The 21,574-nt window shown below is 35.5% G+C and overlaps 2 protein-coding genes across 2 annotated transcripts; one reads left to right on the top strand and one right to left on the bottom strand.

Moving 5' to 3' along the window:
* The first annotated feature begins 3,841 nt into the window (after positions 1 to 3,841).
* On the top strand, positions 3,842 to 6,337 carry LOC128214483 (neuronal calcium sensor 2-like). The gene is made up of 2 exons (XM_052920970.1): positions 3,842 to 4,618; positions 5,171 to 6,337. The coding sequence occupies exons 1-2, from the start codon at positions 4,211 to 4,213 to the stop codon at positions 5,351 to 5,353; spliced, it is 591 nt and encodes a 196-aa protein (XP_052776930.1). The 5' UTR covers positions 3,842 to 4,210; the 3' UTR covers positions 5,354 to 6,337.
* Positions 6,338 to 6,642: 305 nt separating this feature from the next.
* LOC128214481 (putative ferric-chelate reductase 1 homolog) lies at positions 6,643 to 21,014 on the bottom strand. Its single transcript, XM_052920969.1, has 11 exons — positions 20,687 to 21,014; positions 19,754 to 19,942; positions 18,518 to 18,622; positions 18,155 to 18,308; positions 17,458 to 17,574; positions 12,697 to 12,812; positions 11,595 to 11,681; positions 11,184 to 11,258; positions 8,665 to 8,764; positions 7,644 to 7,784; positions 6,643 to 7,302 (listed from the first exon to the last, which is right to left on the bottom strand). Exons 1-11 carry the CDS (start codon positions 20,753 to 20,755, stop codon positions 7,130 to 7,132), a joined length of 1,326 nt encoding a protein of 441 aa, XP_052776929.1. The 5' UTR covers positions 20,756 to 21,014; the 3' UTR covers positions 6,643 to 7,129.
* Positions 21,015 to 21,574: the final 560 nt, after the last annotated feature.

Genomic DNA, 21,574 nt, shown 5'->3' with positions numbered 1-21,574 from the left:
GTCTTGGGGTTGAAAAGTCTGACAGCCGATATAATATCGGAGCGTCCTGAAAATATAAACAATCATAAGATAATGAATAATAAATTGTTTATAAGTTAACGTCGTAAACAGTCTAATATCTTATACGATTTAATCGTGTGCAGTGGCAGATTAAATTAAATGGCTAAAGCATATAACACACACATATAATACAAGCGATTACAACAACAACACAGTACATCATAAAACAAAACATTGACATGGAACTTACTGATTTATGGAATCAAACACTCCTGTACTCCCTCGTACTCCCATGGTGACTTCTGTTATCCATGCATGTTATCATCTGTAACCAAACCCACATAAATTATATTAGTATATGGAAAGAGGCTAAAAGAATATCACGGAACTGCCATTGTCGTTTTAAATACAAAATCTGTTGATGTCGTAAAAATACATGATAAAACTAAATAAATGCAACTGAATGAAATAATGATCATTCACATCCATTGCTAACACAAGACAAACACAAAAGACTACAATACTAACCATCAGAACATCAGATTCCAAGTAAAACCAACAAGTTTCTTAAAACAAATTAAAACAAACATATCTCTGTAGACTTCATATGTGCACGACAATCAATCAAGCTTGAGATTTCCCGCTTCTTCTTTACAAAGGCAAGAGAGAAAAATGACTAACTTACTGCATTATCTCATTACAGGATTATCTCTTTTCGACTGTTAATTCGCTTGGCTTCATCATTGTGTCACGTGATTGAATGATGCGCTTTAAGTGGATAGTAATTCTTTGTTTACGTTTCGATGTTCATTCATTTTTTGGCGCAGGGATACTACTTTAATGTTATCTTTATCTAAGTTCAACAGATTAAATTATTTAAATAGATATTGCGTTATGTTTGCTTCTTGCTTTGTCAAATCCACCTCGGTTATTGGAAACATAGCTTGCAATTTATATAGCCTGCACTTTCTTAAACTATATTTTTGGTGGTAAATCGGCAGGCGACATTTGTTACTATTAAAAGGAATTTTCTGTTGTGAGTGTCGAATTTGTGGCTACACTGAACAGGGTTGAAAACAACCCTGTTCAAAAACCAATCTTGATACTCTGCTTGTCACTTTGTCTGATGACTGAAACTTCAAAAGCGTTCGTTGAGACAGGGCCAGCATTTCTGTCGATTCATGTTAGTTGATTATTGTTAAAAAAGAGTCAACAATACCACATCGGTCAAGAGATATGACAGTGCACCATTTACTAAAGTACATCTTTTTATCACGTTTGTGGGAAATTTACAAAATGCCGCATATTTGCAAACGTTTCGCTGGAAAACCGCGGCTGCCTCACAAAACGAGATAATTAAATTGATTAAATTGACATCTTGTATGATGCATAAAAATACCGTTAACAATTTGAGCATTTTCCTTCAAACAAACTGTTGGTATTTCATCAAAATAAACAAGAATAATTTCTATTGAACATTTATTTGAACGCCCTGACAGCTGACCCGAAGAGTCGGCCGAAACTACATCCCCGAAATCAACGTAGCAGACGTTGGCAGGTACACTAAATATTCATATACATTTAGCTGTGAAGTTCCCACGAGTCGATTCTCTGTGCACACTGAAAGTGCTGTTACCCCCGTTCAGATGCATACATGTAAGGGGATACCGGCTGCCATAACATTTTAGTGGACCTTGCTCTTAAAGACCGACAGTGACTCTGTGGGCCGCAAACCGTGATTCATCTTGAAATGAGCGTAATCGAATTTGTGGACATTTTTTTTCAATTAGTTCCAGGCGAGTCTCAATGCGCTGAACAGCAGACAAAAGCTGCGATTTTTTGCTACCCATATCGAGTGCTCTCGCAATGACCAGCAATATCAGTTAATGTCTGCTTTGATAGTGTGTTGTTTGCATCAAAGTAGGGAGGAATGATGTGAACAATGGTAGCAACCCTGGAGTCATCTGCATGGTCCATATAACCAACAGGGTCACTTGTATCATATCTGGTGTCGCGCATGACAATAGGAGGGAAAAGTGTTGGCGTTTTATTGGATCTAAACTTTGAAACACCGGTTAAACAAATCTCTCATCCAAAAAAAATATGCCTGGTATTATTTACTCTTTGTAATACTAAGTCATAAAAGGTATTATCAATTTTTGTGGTAAAACAAAATCAAATGTATTTGTTTTTAAGATTTGCTGTCAATTGGCATTATCATTTAAACCGATATAGCTTCTGTCGTTCATTCTATGTTTTTTTTTATAGTTCGTTTGATATACTGTCATTGAATTCATAATTCTACGAATGACAGAGTTATGCAATAAGCCAATTTCTATATAACATTATATTAAAATTAATGCATCAATATTGTAATGCATTTAAATTGTTAAGTATAAATGTTTTATCACATTCACTGTCAATCCAGGGGTCGCAGGTTCGATTCCCCGCAGCACAACTAAACAAATACTAATCGTCTTCCGGGAGGAACGTTAAATGGGGGGGGGGGGGGGTCCCGTGTGACAGTGCTACTCACTGGTGCACGTTAAAGAACCAGGGTAGCTCTTACCAGAGTTACATTCTATCTGTGCACTATGCTCCAAAACATAAAATGACTAACCATATTATCGGAGAACTCGCCGAATGGGTAAGACCCGAGTGCGAATATACATAAGCTTACACACCACGACCGGATCAGCAGCAATGGATATGTGGCGGATCTGGGGTCTAGTGTTAACACTCTTGACTGTCAATCCAGGAGTTGAAGGTTCGATTCACCGCCACATCACTAAAAATACTAATCATCTTCCGATAGGGACGTTAACAGTTCCCGTGTGACAGTTCTAAAGAACCAGGGTAACTCTAATCAGAGTTACATGCTGTCTGTGCACTATACTCCAAAAACTTTAAAATGACTAACACTCTCATCGATCACTCGCCAAATGGGAATTGCCCTAGTGCGAGTATAAATAACCTTACACCCCTCCCACCTCTGGATCAGCAGCTTGACCTTTAAAGTCGGATAGCTCGGTTTGGTTTGAGAGCAATAAAAAACCTGATAGGTCTAGTAGTTTGACCTGACATAAATAACAATTTGTTTCAACGATAGATAGTTTATTGATTAACAAATATAGAAAACGATAGAGCCCATGGACTTTAAATTGCTATTGGATAATTATACATGTGTTTTATGTACATGTGCAACCATACATAAACCGTTAAACGTTTAACTCAGTTTTCTTTGTGTTTCAAGGTCTCCCTGGATTACAGATTGGTCGTTACAATATGCATATTATCATTCATATTTCAAAATTTAGCTATTTAAAAATATACACGCAATGTGATATTTATGATGTACATAGGTTAACGATTATCAAGTAGTTTGTATGTGTTTTTATATAGATTCCTTTAATGCTTCCATTTATTCTCCATATATTATTATTTTAGAAGCTTTTTTATTCATTCTACTAAACGAGTTCTGCCGAAGTTTGAGGTTAATTTTTTTTCATACATGAGATGAAAATGTCGTTACACACACTTTATATACCGTACATACGTAATATTTTCGTTGACATCGCGTGTCGTAGACTTACATGTTATTTGACGCGAAGGCCGCGTTTAGAGGAATACTTGTTTACACTTTTCAATGGGAAACTTTATTCAAAACTTGTGGTGAAAAACAGTTTTGTTTGGTGTGAGTACTCGCAAACGTGATATAACATTAAATAACCTAATGGTTAAAACTAGAAATCTAGGAAAAGGTTAATATATTTGAATTGTACACATTTTTAAGTTGCGTGAGACATAGTATATTATAGGCATGATTATATGTTTATACATGTATAACATTAAACGTAAGAGCAATGGCCCAATAGTTCCTCCCTGAAAAATCTATTCTGATCTGCAAATAATATAAACGATTTCCAATTGACAACCTGAATGTGTGTTTTTTTGCAGGTACCTTTATTCAAGCGTTTATTTTCTCACCTGATCAATGCATTAATCAATCTTAAAGTGTTCGTCTCAGGGAAAAAGTAACATTTTAGACAAGGAAGTTGACGAGAATACGTCTATTTTATTTAATATAGGAAAGCCTTAAACACATTAGACGTGCTGATGGCTTGAGTTAAAGCATCAGATGAATCAGATTACCTAGAGCTGTATCTTTTACAATTATAATACAATACAGCAAAGGAGTAAACATAACACTATGGGTAACAAGAATGCAAAGCCAAAGGGCCAATACCTGCTTGAACTTCATAAGAAAGTTCCAAACATGAACATGGATGAGATTCTTCAAGTATTTGAGGACTTTCAACGCCAGTCACGAGGACGAGGGAGGCTGAGTAAGTCAGACTTTGTGAAGGTTTACAAGCAAGCCTTCGAAGGCAAAAACGGTGTGAAAGCCCTTGCTGAAAATATATTTACCGCGTTCGACACAGACAATAGTGGCTATGTGGATTTTGAGGAGTTCCTCGTTGGTTTAAGCATCACCGAAGCTAGTTTAGCAGACGTGGACAAGGAATCCAAGCTTAAGAGACTGAAATGGGCATTCAATGTGTACGATAAAGACAAGAGTGGCACCATCGACAGGAATGAGATGAGAGCGATTGTTAGGGTAAGGCATTATCCCAAACTTTTCCAACGGCGATATTATTATAGTGTTTAATGTTTGTTTTCTTGTGGCGTTATGTCTTTCATATTTGGTGATTGTTGGCCAGTATCCTTGCGTATTCAAGACGGTTCTTGGTCCTATTGTGCTTGTTTCTGTAGTTTCTAATGTTATATTATCATTTATTCGAACAAGAAAATCCTGTACACAATTTCCACTATACGTGTCATGTAAATAGAGACTTCATTTAGAGTTTTATAAGCATCATTGCCATTGGGATATGTGCTGAACTCTGAATAGGTAAAACTGTCCTTTTCACGGCAGATAACATTTATACCGCTTGAATTTAATACTCAAAACTATACAAGAAATAGCGATGTCTGTTTTGCTCAACATTTAATGACTATATACGCGTCATCCAAGACCAGATCATATTTTTTTGTTTGTTTCCCTGTCATTTTTCACTGAAGAAAACGAAACGTTATATTAAGCCTCCTGTGAGAATCTACTAAGGACTAGAAAATCAAAGTTTTGTATGTGTAATTATTTATTTTCAAGGCGGTAGCAGACGTTGTACCAGACAATAGTTTTCTGCAAGGCCTTTCACCACAAAAGTATTCGGACCGCTTGTTTGCCGAGGTGGACGCGAACGGTGACGGTGACATTACGTTTGAAGAGTTTCGAAAGGCAGTCAAGCAGAATGAGACGCTTTTTGACCTACTACTTCCGTCTCCGACCTAAGTATTGGATATAGTTTTTTGTTTAATTTTGTGACGCTGTATGGATGTTCTGTGAATAAATGAGGTACGGTTTATTTAGAAAGGGAAATAAGATATGGAATTTATATTACGTTAAATAGAACCAATCCTTTAGTACGGCATTTTTATAACGGCAGAACAGGGACTTGCAAAACATGGCCGTGTGTTTTGTTGAGTACTTGAGGTTATCTATTTATTTTGGCATACTGTAACTGATCATGTTTGCTTCTCCCTGTAACCGTCTGTACTATGTTGTCGAGGTTAAGGCTCAATGAGTGGCTTTCGTATATTTAAAATGTCATTGTAACTCCGCATGCTTTTTAATGATAAACTGATTATTGAATATACGGATACAAAGAAATCCTTCTCTTATGTGATTCTAAATAGGCAACACAGCTCATGTCAAATAGGAATATTTAAATCCGCAAAGTAGTCCAGTCATATTTGTCAATTACAACGAAAACAAATATGGAAACTGAAGACGCATGCAGTCATTATATTGATTAGATATTAACGGACATATTGTTTTTGTTTTGTTTTCAATATTGTTTCATACTATGTTATGTTTTGCATGATTTGTTTTAGAAAACAGGTTGTGTTTTTGCGTGTGTCTTGTTTATGTTTTTTTTTTGTTATATGTGACGTCATCTGTGAAAATGAGCCATGTTGATGGATTTACCAATTGTAAGAAAATAACCATGCGACAGAAACAAACTAATCTTAAAGTATTGAATAAACTTAAATTAGAGATTGTTTACAAAATAGGTTCAAACAAGATTTGGATTGCCTGCTTAAAAGACTCGATTTATCGCAAAAAAACCCCGAAAGGGTAGTTTTTTCTATACTGGATTCATTTTCGCTGACGATATCACATATATATCGACTATAAATGTTATTTATTTTATTGTGTATAGTAATTAAGTTGACGATATTCCATAGTTTATGCTTGTACATTAAAATAAACAGTGTGGCTTTGGTAGTGAGGAATCTATGACACATCTATTGAACTTGAATATTCGTAAATCGAAATATAAATGATCTAAAAATCAGATTTAGTTTCTTTCAATGTACACCTCATAATGTTCAATCAGAAGGACAGATGTTAATATATCTTGAAGGGAGATTAATCACTTTACTTAAAACCCCTCTAGTTTCAAATTTTAGCGAGATGGAAACCAGGTGTATATCAAGGACGGCTCTATGGGCGAACACAAATGGAAAGCACAAAAGGCGTTCCATAATTGCACCCAATTTTCAAAAACAAATAATGAGTAAAGCATTAAAACAGTGTCTTTTATATCAGATAATTGAAAAAGTTGTGAACAATTTTTCATAATAGTTTATATGCAATACAATGCTTAAAACAACTTCTACTCAACACAATTCCATGTAGTTCTCTTCATAACGAATGCTTCAACGATACACGTTTATGGTATGTTTTCGTATATCGATACAAGTCGACGCATCGCCCAAACGTTTTAAAAAAAGGAATGCAAAACGTGAAGTAAATATCCGCAGTCTGAAAAGTTGGCCGTTCAACGAAACAACTTCTACTCAACAAAATTCCATGCAGTTTTCTTCATAGCGAAAGCTTCAACGATAAACGTGTATGGTATGTTTCCGTTTATGGAATGCAAAACGTGAAGTAAATATCCGCAGACTGATAAGTTTCCCGTTCAACGAAAACAGCATGGGCGTTTGTGTCAACGATGCAGGCGTTTTCAACACGCATCACCCTGAACGTTTGACAGTGCGGCCGTCATGCGGTACACAGCAATGTCACCGATGCCACGGTAAAGCCAACTAGTACTGTAGCATGAACGATGAGGACGATGTTTTTCACCAAGGAGCCCGGTGGTGGCTTGTTTATGGAGGTGATAGAGTCTCGTCGAATGGCAGACAACTCTTTCATCTCATAGTCCGAAAGGCGGCCTGTGTGGAGAAATAAGTCTGAATAATAATGTCCGTTTTAAAAACGATTTTAACCGTAATATGAAATTATCCTATCGACAAAGTTTCATCATTATTCTTTTTCATTTGTGGAAAACGAAGTTTTACAAGAGTAGTATTTGAGAAAATTTTAAAATAATGATGAAAATATACCCACATATTCACTCTAACCTGTGACTTTGCTACGATTAAGAATATTTCAACTATCGGCTAAAATCTTTCATTTTTACGGGGCCTGAATTTACATACAGCCAGATAAAATAATATGCACGGTAATGGTCATAAAAACTTCATAATGTTAATTTTGTTTAAATAGTGCCTACCGGTTTTTATCAAGTAGCACTCGTGCAGTCCGAGAAATATTTCTAAGACAACCTGGTACACAGCGAAACCCACGAGAACCCAAAATGCACTGGCCGGGGATTTGCTCTCTGGCAGCGACATGCCCAACAATACATTCAGGACTGAAGCAATTAGAACGAATTTTGACGATAAATAATAAGATAATTGTATATCGTAAATAAGAAACGTACATAAGCGCTCTTATACTGTCCCGCTATTAAGCTGCCTGTGTCTGTCTGCGACAGTGGGCAGCTCATGGTATATATCTCTTCGAGAGGTTGTGGGTTCTATCCCGAACCAAATGCACATAGCAATTTGTGTAGCCTTTAACTTGTTAGTGGTTTGTAAAAAAAACAACAGTGTTCATTTCATGACATACTAATACCAACATTTGAACTATTTAATTTATTGGAAAAGCATTTCACGCTACATATTCATGACCCGAACAGAAAAACACAAAGGGTGAACAGTTCACACTTCTTCAATATGGATAGGTAAAATGTCTTAAAGGCGCACTCTAGACTCTAGGTTGATGCCAAAATGTATTTGTTATAATTTGAATGTATTATCAGGTTTAACATTGACCTAAATGATCAAAACCAAAAAAACACAACAAAAAACAATTGAGTTAGGTTCAGATAAAAATATATAAGCGATGTTATGACGCGTTTTAACTTGGGAATGTGTGACAACAGAGATATTTATTTTAATTTTTAGAAAGGCTTGTATCTGTACCTGTATCTGTATCATTCGCTTTTTATCATTATAGTCGAATGAGGTAATGTTAATGCCTTCAATTATTTCATTTTTTTAAAATAAATTTACAGTTTAAAAACTAATTTATTTCTGCCTTTAGCCTTAACGATATTCCATTTGAAAACATATTTTCGATCGTGGCGCGTACATAATGGAGCTTACAAATACAGGGTCGCATTTAAAACAGTATTATTGAACTTGCTATGAATTTTCTTTTGCCAAGTCGATGCCTATCTATATATTCACCTGCCAGAACGTAGACGATAGTGCCGATAAATCCGTGGATATATTTGAACACCGGCCTGTTTAACGTCCCTGTGTTTGGCCGCAGAAACGCCATCAAAGGCTGAAAGTGATTCACACGTTACTTTAACATGCACTCTTACTCCTAAATATGATATGTACCACAATAAATACTTTTATTTTAATTTACTGAAACGGGTGAGTAAATATCGAAACAATGGTTCTTATGAAGGATACCTTGTTTAATTTGAAAGAAAGACACGGAATTTCTATCTTATGAGTTGAAAGTTATCGCTGTAAATATTTCAGCACTCATCAATCATCTAATACTTTTGCGTTTTCAGCTATTAAATACACGTTACAATCTTACTATCAGTAATTAGTATTTTCCATAAATGCATTATTTAGTAAGTAGTTAAAGGTTTATCACTCAAAATGTATGTTTGTTATACTTGTGTACGTATTGATTTAAAATACGAGTATCACTTCAATATGCGCGTTATGTTTGTATACTACGTGTGCATCTTGTTGTTTAACTCTTGATACAGACATGTACACGCCATATGATTTTCTTCTGCTTACTTCAATAAATGACTTGCAGTCGTATACAGCTATTTTTGTTTCTGAATTCAGGGGTCGACACTAACCATTTTTCCAAGGGATCCCGAAGGGACACCAACATTTGAAATCAGGTGTCCCTTCCTGAAATTAGGAGTCCCTTCCACTTTTTACATTTTTGAGCCTGTTTAATATTAAATTCAACATACAAATACAGTGTCTTTTACTTTTCAATTTGTAATTCAAGTATACACCATATTATACATGTTTTCAGCAGCATGTAATAACAAGATTAGTAGCACTGAATGTCAGACATGTGAACCTCTGGCAATGGCAGTAAGGTATATTTGGGTCTCTTAGTTGGTAGATTAATGGGTTCAAAAGCGGTAGAGTGTCTAAGTCCCTTTTGTTTTCAGTCAAAAACAAAGATGGATACTATGTAAACAAAAACTTGATGTTGTTACTATTTTTAGATTTTCAGAAAATACGCATAAAATACATCATGGTTCAGGGTCTTGTCAGATGTCGGTGCTTTTCATTGAGAAACAGTAGGAATATTACATCTGGCTTGTGAAAACTGAAGCCAATATTAAGTAGAGCTGCTGATAAATCAATCAGACTGCCCAACAGGTATAGTGCATACCGGAAGAGCAGACGACCAAAAATTGTGTATGTTAATTTTCGCGCCATAAAGTCATAACATTTCATAAATTGACTGTAGATAATGAATAAAACTTAGCAAAGTTTATTTCTATTTTGATTTGATCATAGCATTAAAATATACGTCTTTAAAATTAACAAAGAATACTGATAAGTTGAATGCCAATTAACAAAGAATGCTGAATGTATGATGCCGGTCTTTTGTGCCATAAATGTTATTGTAAATACTCGAAGGTCGTATCATAAAGGTATCACCAGTAATGGCATCTTTTTTGAGCGGTTCTGACACATAAGCAAAACAATTCCACTTAAGTATTTTACCGATAATAAATCTCTGTCACCTCTGACCTTGTTGAAAATGTAAACAACAAAACGGAAGCGTTAACCCGCATGCGCCCTGTGTAATGACCAGTTTATTTATAGATTCATGACGAAACTATAGTCAAAAAGTCAGCTATACTTTGGCTTTGGTGTGTCCGATAATAATAATTATAATATCATTTTGACATGCACTGTCAAGAAATTTAGGGGGACCCGAATTTATGTAATAAACTAATGAAATGCTACTTATTTATTGATACTTAGCGTTTATCGGTCAGAAATTTAAGTGTCCCGACGGAATACCAGACTTTGAAGTAAGGTGTCCCTCCCGAAAAATTGGTGTCCTCGGGATCCCGGGACCCCGTTAGTGTCGAACACTGGAATTCTTATTTGAGGTATACATTGCGCCTATAATACATTGATACCAACAAACCGATGCCACATTTCGTGTTTATTAAATAACTCACGGCGGCCGCAGTGATATCGACGGTGCTCTTGCGGCCGCCGTGAAATACTTGAGAAATGGAGGGTATCGCAAAGGTTTTCGGTGTGTTTAGCGGTAATATAATACGCGGGGCCGGTGAGGTGCCTTTTAAAATATCGGTGCCCTTATGTAAGCTGCAAGTTAACCGCATAGTAATCCTGTAAATAATTGGGCGTGCAAATGTCTGTATCAAGAATTTAACAACAACATGCAAATACAGTCGAGTTTAGAAAGAATCATTTCATATATCTTAATCTTAGAAATTTGGTCGAGGTAGTGGCAGCATCATAGTTTCGATGACGTCGTAGTTAGCGGCAATCTGACGTGACGTTCACTTCATTTTATTACGACGTTATGTACGACAAAGCGTAACGTCGTGAAGCGTGTATTGGGGACCTGATTTTAATGAGATTGAGTAAGCAGCGTATTGGAACAACTTTTATGTTGGTCATAACAAGGATTTTTTTATCTTGTTGCAACAATCGCCCAGCATACATACATTAATAAATGTCAGCCCCATGATGACCACTCCCAGGAAAGGATGGGCGTGTTGTACTGTCGTCGCACCTCGCATCTATTAAAGACAAAGTTTAACAAAAAATGAACTAACTTAATCGATAAGATAAGAATACGCAAAACACAATAATTAAATGGGTTTTTTTTTATTATACGAATCTATTTCTCCTATTATTACTGTATTTTTTTCTTTGTCCTAAAACTGTGCTTCTGAAAAGGATCGTTTCAAAATACGCATCATTTCAATCATTTTCTAAATACTAAAATCATAATTGAAAGTATACTTTTCAATGTGCATATGGCAAGCCAAGTATATAGAGCGCAATTTTATAATTTGATTCACGACTGAGTTTTTCTTATATAAACACACGATTTAATACTCATATTTCAATACCTTGGACAGTCCTCTGGTTTTCACCCAGATGATAACGAAGCCACTCAAGACGAGGGAAAACGTCACCAGGATCAACACCTTGTGGGCCTTCGGAAATGGAAATAAAGTAAAGAGTTAATTCATAGATTATTGTTGGCATACAATACATTGATGAAATTTTACATTTTTACAAAATCGTCACTAAAAATAAAAAGGCGAAGACTCGAATCTCAAATGTCTGACATTAAACAAATTGCTTGTGTTTGTTATGTTTTTCTTTAAAACTAGAAAATGTTGAACTACTGTAATACATTTCCATCCAACATTTTTAATATTTAATGATATCTTTTCCGTACAAAATAGAAATATAATAATATAACAGCTAAATTATAGATTATTCTAATCCCACAAATTATACGAATCGAGAATTGCTAACATCGCCAGATGTGACAGCCAAGCAGAATCTTAGCTGCATGAAAACATCCCCGGTCAATATCAATTGACAGGTCTATCTCCGTAAATCGTTTGTTAGAAGTGGTTAATAATGAATGGCTTAAAGCTGCACTCTCACAAATTGAACGTTTTGCCATTTTTTTAAATTTTATTTTTGTTTTGGAACTAGCCAATTTTTGCGAAAATTCATGGAAATCAGTTAAATAAGACTGCTGACAAAAATTAGGTTGCAGATTTTTATATTTAAGTTCAAAAATAGATGTTTTATGCATTTTTCTTAAACCGTTTAGGCCATTAAACACGAACTAACGGAAATAAGACAAACTAAGATCTGATTTTTTTGTCAGCAATCTGATATCATTGGTTTGCAGATATTTACGCAAAAATTTGCTCTTTCCAAGACAAAAAAAAAAAAAAAGTTGTAAAAATGGTATATCTGCGAGAGTGCAGCTTTAAAACAAGACTCGAATCTACAAATCCCACAAATTATACGAATTGAAAATTGCCAGTATCGCCAGATGTGACACCCAATCACAATCTTAGCTGCATGAAAACGCACTCGGTCAATATCATTTGACAGGTCTATCTCCGTAAATCATTTGTTAGAAGTTGTTAATATTGAATGGCTTTATACACATAGTGATGATAGATACACATATCATAAATATACCTGATACCACACCCGTCGATCGCAAACTTTCCCCATGGGCCACTGTTGCTTGTAATATCTGGCAAGCACCAAGCTAAGGCTTGCTAGTAGCACCCAGGCCAGGATCATCAAGGAACCTTAGGACCAAAATAAGACGTAGTTAATCGGAATCTAGTAGAACCACACCGATGCAGTGTACAATAACAATGTTCGTTACTTTGCTTAACTTATATATGAAACTAAGATTGACGCATCAGGGAGCGGCATGTAAGTCGAAACTCATCTCCTTGGTATGGCATCTGGAACCTGGGCGAAACCTAACAGGAAAGGGGAGAGTGCACATACCCCGAAGACATGCCAAAACTGCCTCTATAAAATTCAATTTATATGTACATAAATCATAACCTTGTTTTTTTTTGTTTCCACAAGGCCCAGTTCGAACATACAACGGGTTCAACAATATTATTTTACTATCTTATTCTTGTGCATTATCGTTTCTGTATATATTTACCTATCATGTGCATGTTATTTATAAATTGTATACCTGTTTTGTTGGTTTTCTCTCCACTTATGTATGGTATTCATATCTCTTTATATGGAGTTGAATGGAATTGTTATTGACTATATGATTGATGTGAACCGTATCTTAAAGCGTCTTCTTTGTTTCTATTCATTCATTCATTCATTCATTCATTCATTCATTCATTCACATAGCGGATGTAAAATCAGTAAGCAGTGTTCTATCGTCCAATAAGAAACCTTCTGATTGATTTCAATGATATACACTTAAAACGTATGCCATCCGTAACAATCTGGTACAAAACAACTGATATGCCCATTAACCCCGTAATTTAAACTATAGATTATAAATATAATCCATAGCCAAGGGTGTAAGATAGGTTCATCCCAACCCGAGCGTAGGGTGTTTGGCGGAAACTTGTTTTATCTTTGCCCGTGAGAGTGACAAAATAAATTTACTTAATCTTCAAATCAATAATGTTTTATTAAATATACTTATTAAAACAGTCAGTATCTGCAGCCTAAATTAGGGTATCATGGATAGAATCACCCAAAGAAATTGTGGGTTCGATTCATACCAGGGGTACTTTGTCATGCCCCCCCCCCCCCCCCCCCCCCCCCCCCCGCAAAAACAGAAGGACACCAGAACTCGAATTCGAGGGCGATTCTATTTGCTTTCAGCTTTCGTCACAACCGAGCATACAATTAATTAGTATAAACTAAATATACAACATTGACAAACATATAAGATAACCTTATTTAATGTTCAAATATATATCACATAATAATTCGGATTACATCACAATCGAATGACTACAAAGTTTAAGATAATGCATTGCGTAAGCACGACAAGCACATCTGCAAGGTTTAGTTTTTATTCAATCTTCCTAATGAAATAGGAATGTCACACCCAAAGGCTTTACACAAAATATATTTCTTTTTTGGTTTCCCAACCTTATCTTATTTTTTGCCCCGACCATAAACATTGTTATTGCATTGAGACACTTTTTATTAATTAATTGATTTTATTATGGAAGTACAAAATGAAGCATTTTTGGCCTTTTACAACACTAGTGATGCTAATCTTGAGTGTAAAGAGGTTCATAATCATATAATTTATAATTTTGGGTAACAGAAAAATCTCAAGAAACAATTTTCTTAATAAAAAATAAAATTCAAATAGTTTCCAACCTACATGCCCTTTTCGGGTGCATAATCTATTTTACGCCTAATATATGATTGTGTGCTAGCAAAAATACAATCCATACATACATGCAAAGATTAGACATGCGAATTCAACAGGTTGTGATGTGGACTTTTACAAGTAAAAACAATGTGATGTAAAAACTAAAGTAATTTAAGTCTGCTTAGACAAATGGAACCTGTTGAACACACATTTAAAACAGTACTGATGGACAGGCTGCTATATCATAGAATCATCAATAAGCTTGGTGGTAATAATGGGCCGATTTTTCAGAACGATGATAAAATCAACAACGTAATTTACGACATAGTTTTTAACTTTTAAATATAAAATATTTAAGGTTGTGATCACATATTTAGATATGAACAAGTACAGCTGAAACAATTGTCCCAAGTCTTGTTACAAATACTTCAGATAACAAGTGTATAAATTAAACTTCCAGAGCAGAAACGATTTTAAAGTTAAGAGCGATGACTTGACAACAAGTAATTGACTTTAACAAAGTTCGAACAATGTACCAAATTGTGTAAGTTGGATTCCTTGTTACCATACATAATTGTGGTATAATGAGATTTAGCATAAATGACCGAAACTAGACAACCATTGATAAAAAACATTTACTTTAATCTGACGTGAAATCTAATAATTTGCCATCTGCGAAGGATCAAAAAGCTTCTTTATTTATCTTTTTTTTCTGAAATAACTTTAAGTATTCTTTCTCTACTAAGAAAAGAAGAAGCAAGTTTATTTTATGCAATTTGGGCGAACAATTGAATTATAAACTCAGTTTATTATCACATCTATCAGGTAAACAATAAGTCTGTACTGTTTATGAACGGTATTCACATAAGTTTGTATAGGTTCAGCTTCCTTGTTCCATATACAGCATTCGCTATTGCAACCAGTGTCTTATCTTCGGATATTGCAATGGCATATGGTTTTACCAAGTCTATAAACTGGACAGAGAATACGAATCCATCGGCTGAGAACTGGACGATCGAACTGTTACCAGCGCAACACACGAGATATGTGTGATGTGGCCCAAGGCATATGCCCCGTGGTTGCTGGATCAGCTTGTCTGACAATACTATTGGTTCTGTCGTCATGTCGGGGAAGATATAGATCCTGTTGTCCAGTTTATCTGTTATGATCAGAGTATTTTGGCTGGGATCATAGAAGGCTTTTGCATCTTCTTTGTAGAAGTTTGCTTTAGGAAGATTCAGTGGCAGTTCTTGCGTTGTTATATCATTGCCATTTAATTCAGCAAATGCTACAGGACTAGAACATCCATAACGACTCACTATGTACTGTTTCTTGTCGGAAACTTTGCAAATGCAATCATAATACTGGAAGCATGCAATGCTCTTCTGGCTTTCAAGTTTGTTATCATCTGTAACTTTAACCTTCTCAATCGTCTGATCTTCGCCACTCACAATCAGTATAGTGCCATCCGTGTCTGCAACCATGTCCATTGGATGAGACTTGAGATGAACTACCAGTTCAACATCCAATTCTCTATTCAGTATTAAACATTCACAGTTCCAGTGGTCAATTGCAACCAAACGTGAAGATCCCATAAATGTAATTGACCTGTACCACGGATTAAACAAATCGACGTCATCCTTTTCTATATCAGCAGACATGTGTGGAAGCAGTTCAATTACTTTGTAATCAGCGATTTTATCTATCAAAACCGCTTTTCTTTCAACAAAAACGGTCCCTATGTGTATACGACCGTCCCTTTTCTCAGGTCGAAAATCCATTTTCACGTCTACATGTGCCAGCTTCGAAGAGAGTGAGTCAACTTGTCTTTGAAGTTCTTGTATTTTCCTTTTCCTAAACATGTAGCGATTTTCAGCTTCAGGGATTTCATTGTTTTCACCGAGAAAATCCACCATCTTTTCAATATTCTCAATCAAAACCGTACCAGTGGATACTACCTGCTCCCTACTCTCAACTACCTCTACTTTCATGTTTTTACTTTCTTTCACTAAGGTACTTTCTAGTTCATCAATCTGCCAATTGATCTCACTTCTGAAATTTTGAAGAAATTCTCTCGCTTTACAAACTCCTAACGCAAGCTTATCAACTTCATTTTTGGAATGTCTTACAACTGATTTGAGCAGAACTGACAAATCATTCAAATGAAGCTTCTGATTATGTCCTTCCGCCGAAACTCTGCCTATGCGTTTGATGTCTTGTAATGGCACGTGATCTTTTTCACATCCCGAATGGTCCACCAAGCAAGATGGACATAATCTAGATTTGTTCATTAAACAAATATATTCAACCTTCTGTTTGTGCATCGTACAATTGTTGCTGCTCATTTTCAGTTTAAGTCCGGACGCTTCCACAATGAACACTTGCCTATCAGTATAATGTTGTAATAAAACACAGGGTCAAACACTAATCATCGAAACAATTGAATGTTTTAACATCAACGACCTTGTCAGGTTAAAATCGAAAGTTAACTGATTTTCTTTGAAACGAAAGTAGATGCTCTATGTAAACTACAGTACGCGATTGCAGTTTAAGTTGCAATACATTATTATTAAGTGCACTATGAACATATGTTACGCGCAATTTTCTGATACATAAACACTCTGTCTTTTGCAATTTCCTCGTAGTTTTAATTGCATTGTATTATATTCGCATACACGACATTTACAATTTTGATATTAATATAAGTAATAGTTAATAGAGCATAGTGTATAAAATATTCATGATTAAGAAGGACGAAACGACCGATTGTTTTCAGCCGGCGGGGAACCATCTTATGACGTCATGTCCGTTAAGTTATAAAAATGCAATTCTAAATAAATACGCATGGACCTTATTGGAGGTCGATGGGTGGACTCATTTGCTGTAAGGGTAATCTAAGTAAGAGTTGGGTGACATGAAGTAAACTCTTATTGATAAAGAATGGGCGAGGTAAGCGTAGCAAAATTGAATTTTTTAATGATAAAGCCTAGTACTATGACTGTCTTTCTACGATTGCATGTAGGTTGTATTATAAATTAAAATGGTATATGACAAATGGATGCGAATTATACATTTACCATGTATTTTGACAAAATAGTCGTTATGGTTTCCCTGAATGTCATCAAGTTGTGTAAGGTCGACCGGTTTTGGAGAAATAAAAGGTCCCGGAAACAAACTGTGTCTGACCTTACTTCCTGAAATAAATAAAATAAATGCCACTAGCGGAACCAGGGATGATAGGTGGTATAGAATTAAATGCGATGGAACTTTTGATTTATTTTTTTTCAGCCGATAATTAGACAAATTTCAAACATGTACACCGCGTAAGGGATGTTCTTTCTAGATTCAATTTTCTAGCTGTTTTTTTTTCACTGCCGAACATTCTATTCATTTAGGTTATTCAAGGTCTCTCTCTCTCCCTCCCTCCCTCCCTCCCTCCTTCCCTCCCTCCCTCCCTCCCTCCCTCCCTCTCAAAAAGACACACTATAACATATGGACATCACAGGGGTGGATCCAGGATTCCACATTAGAGGGGACGTATCTTAGGGGCGTTCATTTGAATTCATCCCTCAGAACCGAAAACAATGGTTTAAAGTGTTGGTAGGGGGTTTGGGGGTTCTTTCCGACGAATTTTTTACCGGGTGCGCCCCCACCTGGATACGCTAGTGTTACATATCCCCTTTCATACAATTGGCTGAACCTGGCATCGAATATATTCTTATACACCCAGGCATTGTTTTATTCCCCGTAAAGTCTCGACAGCGTTGTACTCACCATGATGCATATTTCCATGGGCCACAAACATGTATCTCGGTGTGTCTAGGGAAAAGATTTTCTTGTCTCCCTCCATGTCCATCTGCCTTGTGAATTCACACTTCAGAACTCCATCCTCATACGACCCTGACATGGCCCGTAAGCCCGTCTGAGGCTGGTCATGGACATGAAATGAATTGATTTACTGGTAAATATGGACGATTGAGTAAGGCAAAGTTCTGTTTTGGTACACTTGACCTACATGGCCGATTAGGACAGATAGCTTATTTTGAAACACAATGCGATCAGTACGTAATACTTCAACATTAACATTTTTGTATAAATTTACTTATGATTTAAAATATAGAACACATTTCAACGTACGTTTGGAATGTCAATGTTGTAGTATTGTTCGTTGTACGAATGTTGAACGGAGGCAAACTGTCTCATCTCCTCATTCTTTATACATTCAATAACACAGTCATTGCCCTGAAAGTAGACAAAACATTCAATAGCACAATCATTGCCCTGAAAGTAGACAAAACATTCAATAGCAATGTCGTTGCCCTGAAAGTAGACAAAACATTCAATAGCACTGTCGTTGCCCAAAAAGTAGACAAAACATTCAATAACACTGTCGTTGCCCAGAAAGTAGACAAAACATTCAATAGCACTGTCGTTACCCTGAAAGTAGACAAAACATTCAATAACACTGTCGTTACTCTGAAAGTAGACAAAACATTCAATAACACTGTCGTTGCCCTGAAAGTAGATAAAACATTCAATAGCACTGTCGTTGCCCTGAAAGTAGATAAAAAATTCAATAGCACTGTCGTTGCCCTGAAAGAAGACAATACATTCAATAGCACTGTCGTTGCCCTGAAAATAGACAATTCATTCAATGATACAGTCATTGCCCTGTAAATAGACAAAGCATTTAATGACACTGTCATTGTCCTGGAAATAGACAAAACACTCAATAACACTGTCATTGCCCTGGAAATAGACACAACACTCAATAACACTGTCATTGCCCTGGAAATAGACAAAACACTCAATAACACTGTCATTGCCCTGGAAATAGACAGAACACTCATAGACACTCTCATTGCCCTGGAAATAGACACAACACTCAATAACACTGTCATTGTCCTGGAAATAGACGCAACACTCAATAACACTGTCATTGCCCTGGAAATAGACAGAACACTCATAAACACTGTCATTGCCATGGAAATAGACAAATATTCGGTGACTATGGTCGCAACTCTGAAAGAAATAATTTGTCATGAACCTCGGAATATACAAAATATTCAATCAAGCTGTCATTACCCTGAAAATAAAGAAATAAGTTGATACCACTGCTTTTATCCTGGAAATAAAGAAAACATGGAATAACACTCCCATTACCTTACCAAGGTTTATTGCCATTAACATTCAACAGCACTGTCATTTCTCTTATTGAGAAAAAAATGAATAGTAACTTCATTACAGAATGTTGATAATATATAAAAAATAATTTACACTGATTGAAACTTGTTACGGAGTATGACCAGGTGCCGGACGTCACAGTTTAAGTGTCAAAGTTGTGCATATACATTTTAAGTACACACAACTCACCATCCTGTCGTCATCAGAGAGTCCAATTGCAAACCATTGCTGGGTGTAAATGTCGTCTGTTGCCAATGACATGGTGAAGTCAAAGCCTTGTTTCCAAGGTCTGTCGACCCAAGAAATCAGAAATCCACACCCATTGTCTGTGCAGTCATGGAAACAACCAAAGTTTATTCCACAAAAATTATCCCAAACCTGAAAGGCACGCTTAAATGTGTAACTACCGAGTATTACTACCCACAACTACCGAGAATAACTACCTACAGCTACGCTGCGTTTAGATGATACATAGGAATAATTGTTTGTTTCAATGTAAGATTGCAATAAATTTCACCGGGTGGTACAAAATTTATATGTTCCACGAGTGGCGTAGCAATGAGTGTAAAATTGACTTTTGTTTGTTTTTATTTCATGCATAAGAGTGTCTGATATAAAAATACATTTAATTGAATTTTATTATTTAAACTTAAATATAAAAATCTGCGATCTATTTTTTGTTAGCAGTCTTACATAACTGGTTTCCATGGATTTTCGCAAAAAATGGCTCGTTCCAGGATAAACAATAAAAAAGTTGTCAAAACCTTCAATCTGTGAGAGTGCAGCTTTAAAATAAGGCACACACCTTTGATAAGAAGCTACATAATATATTTTTTTAAACATTCACTTTTCTGAGCCTGAGTCTGAAATTTAGACTCAATACGTTAGTGAGTACGGGCACAGATATTTGATAAGGATAGCAGCACACAATGAAAACAAAACAGTGAAAATATAAAATAATTTCACTGTTTGGAAGAGTGACATAATTTTCATTTAACTAAAAAAACTCTAAAAACCATCGGAAAAATATTCTTATTATCAATTGTAAATCAATGTACCTTAAAATTCATATAATATTGTTAAATTAATAGTTTCAAGTCAAATGAATATATATATACTTACAATTTTTGATCTCACAAACTCAGCCGATGTTATGAATACAATTATGTAGTAACAAGCCACACGTAGCATTTTTAGGCAAGTCAGTATGTTCCTACTAAACCAAGTAATGTAAAAAATACAGTGTAATTATATATCATTGTTCCAATTTATAAATTAGATTAAACATTAAATATGTATGATTATGTATTATTTCAAACTTATTCATATTTGATTTTTTAGTTTTTCACTATGTCTCGCCTAACCACGACACACAGCTACAACTATATATAATTATATATAAGTGTATGTCCATTCATTTCTAAATTGTATAATATAATGCGCATTCTCCGCAAACTTTCCACCATAATGATTATTGAGTTGGAATTTTCTTTACCAATAAGACACCTAATCTCCGTTACGTCAAATCGTTACCAGCTGCTACTGAGAATCGAAAAAATCTGTTAGCATATTTTGTTGCATGATTACTCATTAAGGAAACAATCCGGACTAAGTCGGCAATGTGGTACCATATTCGGAACACAGCGACCAGTTTCCATCGAAAACAGCCTCTGATGTATATGGACGGTTTACTATGTCCGAAATCTTAAATTTTAACTACCCTGCAAGTAGATCGCGTTATTTTCATAGCAGATAAACTTAATTACTTTACTCTCGGAAATCATAATTATGCAATAATGAACTTCAATGGCAATACATATAGACTTAGTAATACAAAACACACGTTAAAACACTACTATTAATTAAAACCAGTATTTTTTACGAACTTCTTCTACCGATGTACCGGCAAACATCCGATGGAAAATGGCCGAGGAGTTCCGAATGTATGATAACATTGATAAATGTCAATAATTAATGAAGAATCACTGTAAAGAATGTTTTTGTGATGTT

This window comes from Mya arenaria, chromosome 13, assembly GCF_026914265.1.
Source record: "Mya arenaria isolate MELC-2E11 chromosome 13, ASM2691426v1".
NCBI lineage: Eukaryota > Metazoa > Mollusca > Bivalvia > Myida > Myidae > Mya > Mya arenaria.
This window is presented reverse-complemented; position numbering and strand designations above follow the sequence as displayed.

Coding starts and splice junctions, on each gene's coding strand:
- LOC128214483 (XM_052920970.1), top strand. CDS start 4,211: ATGGGTAACAAGAATGCAAAGCCAAAGGGCCAATACCTGCTTGAACTT. Junction 4,619..5,170: donor AGATGAGAGCGATTGTTAGG/GTAAGGCATTAT, acceptor TTTATTTTCAAG/GCGGTAGCAGACGTTGTACC.
- LOC128214481 (XM_052920969.1), bottom strand. CDS start 20,755: ATGCTACGTGTGGCTTGTTACTACATAATTGTATTCATAACATCGGCT. Junction 12,813..17,457: donor CTATTTTGTCAAAATACATG/GTAAATGTATAA, acceptor TTTGGTCCTAAG/GTTCCTTGATGATCCTGGCC. Junction 7,303..7,643: donor GTGCTACTTGATAAAAACCG/GTAGGCACTATT, acceptor TTCTCCACACAG/GCCGCCTTTCGGACTATGAG.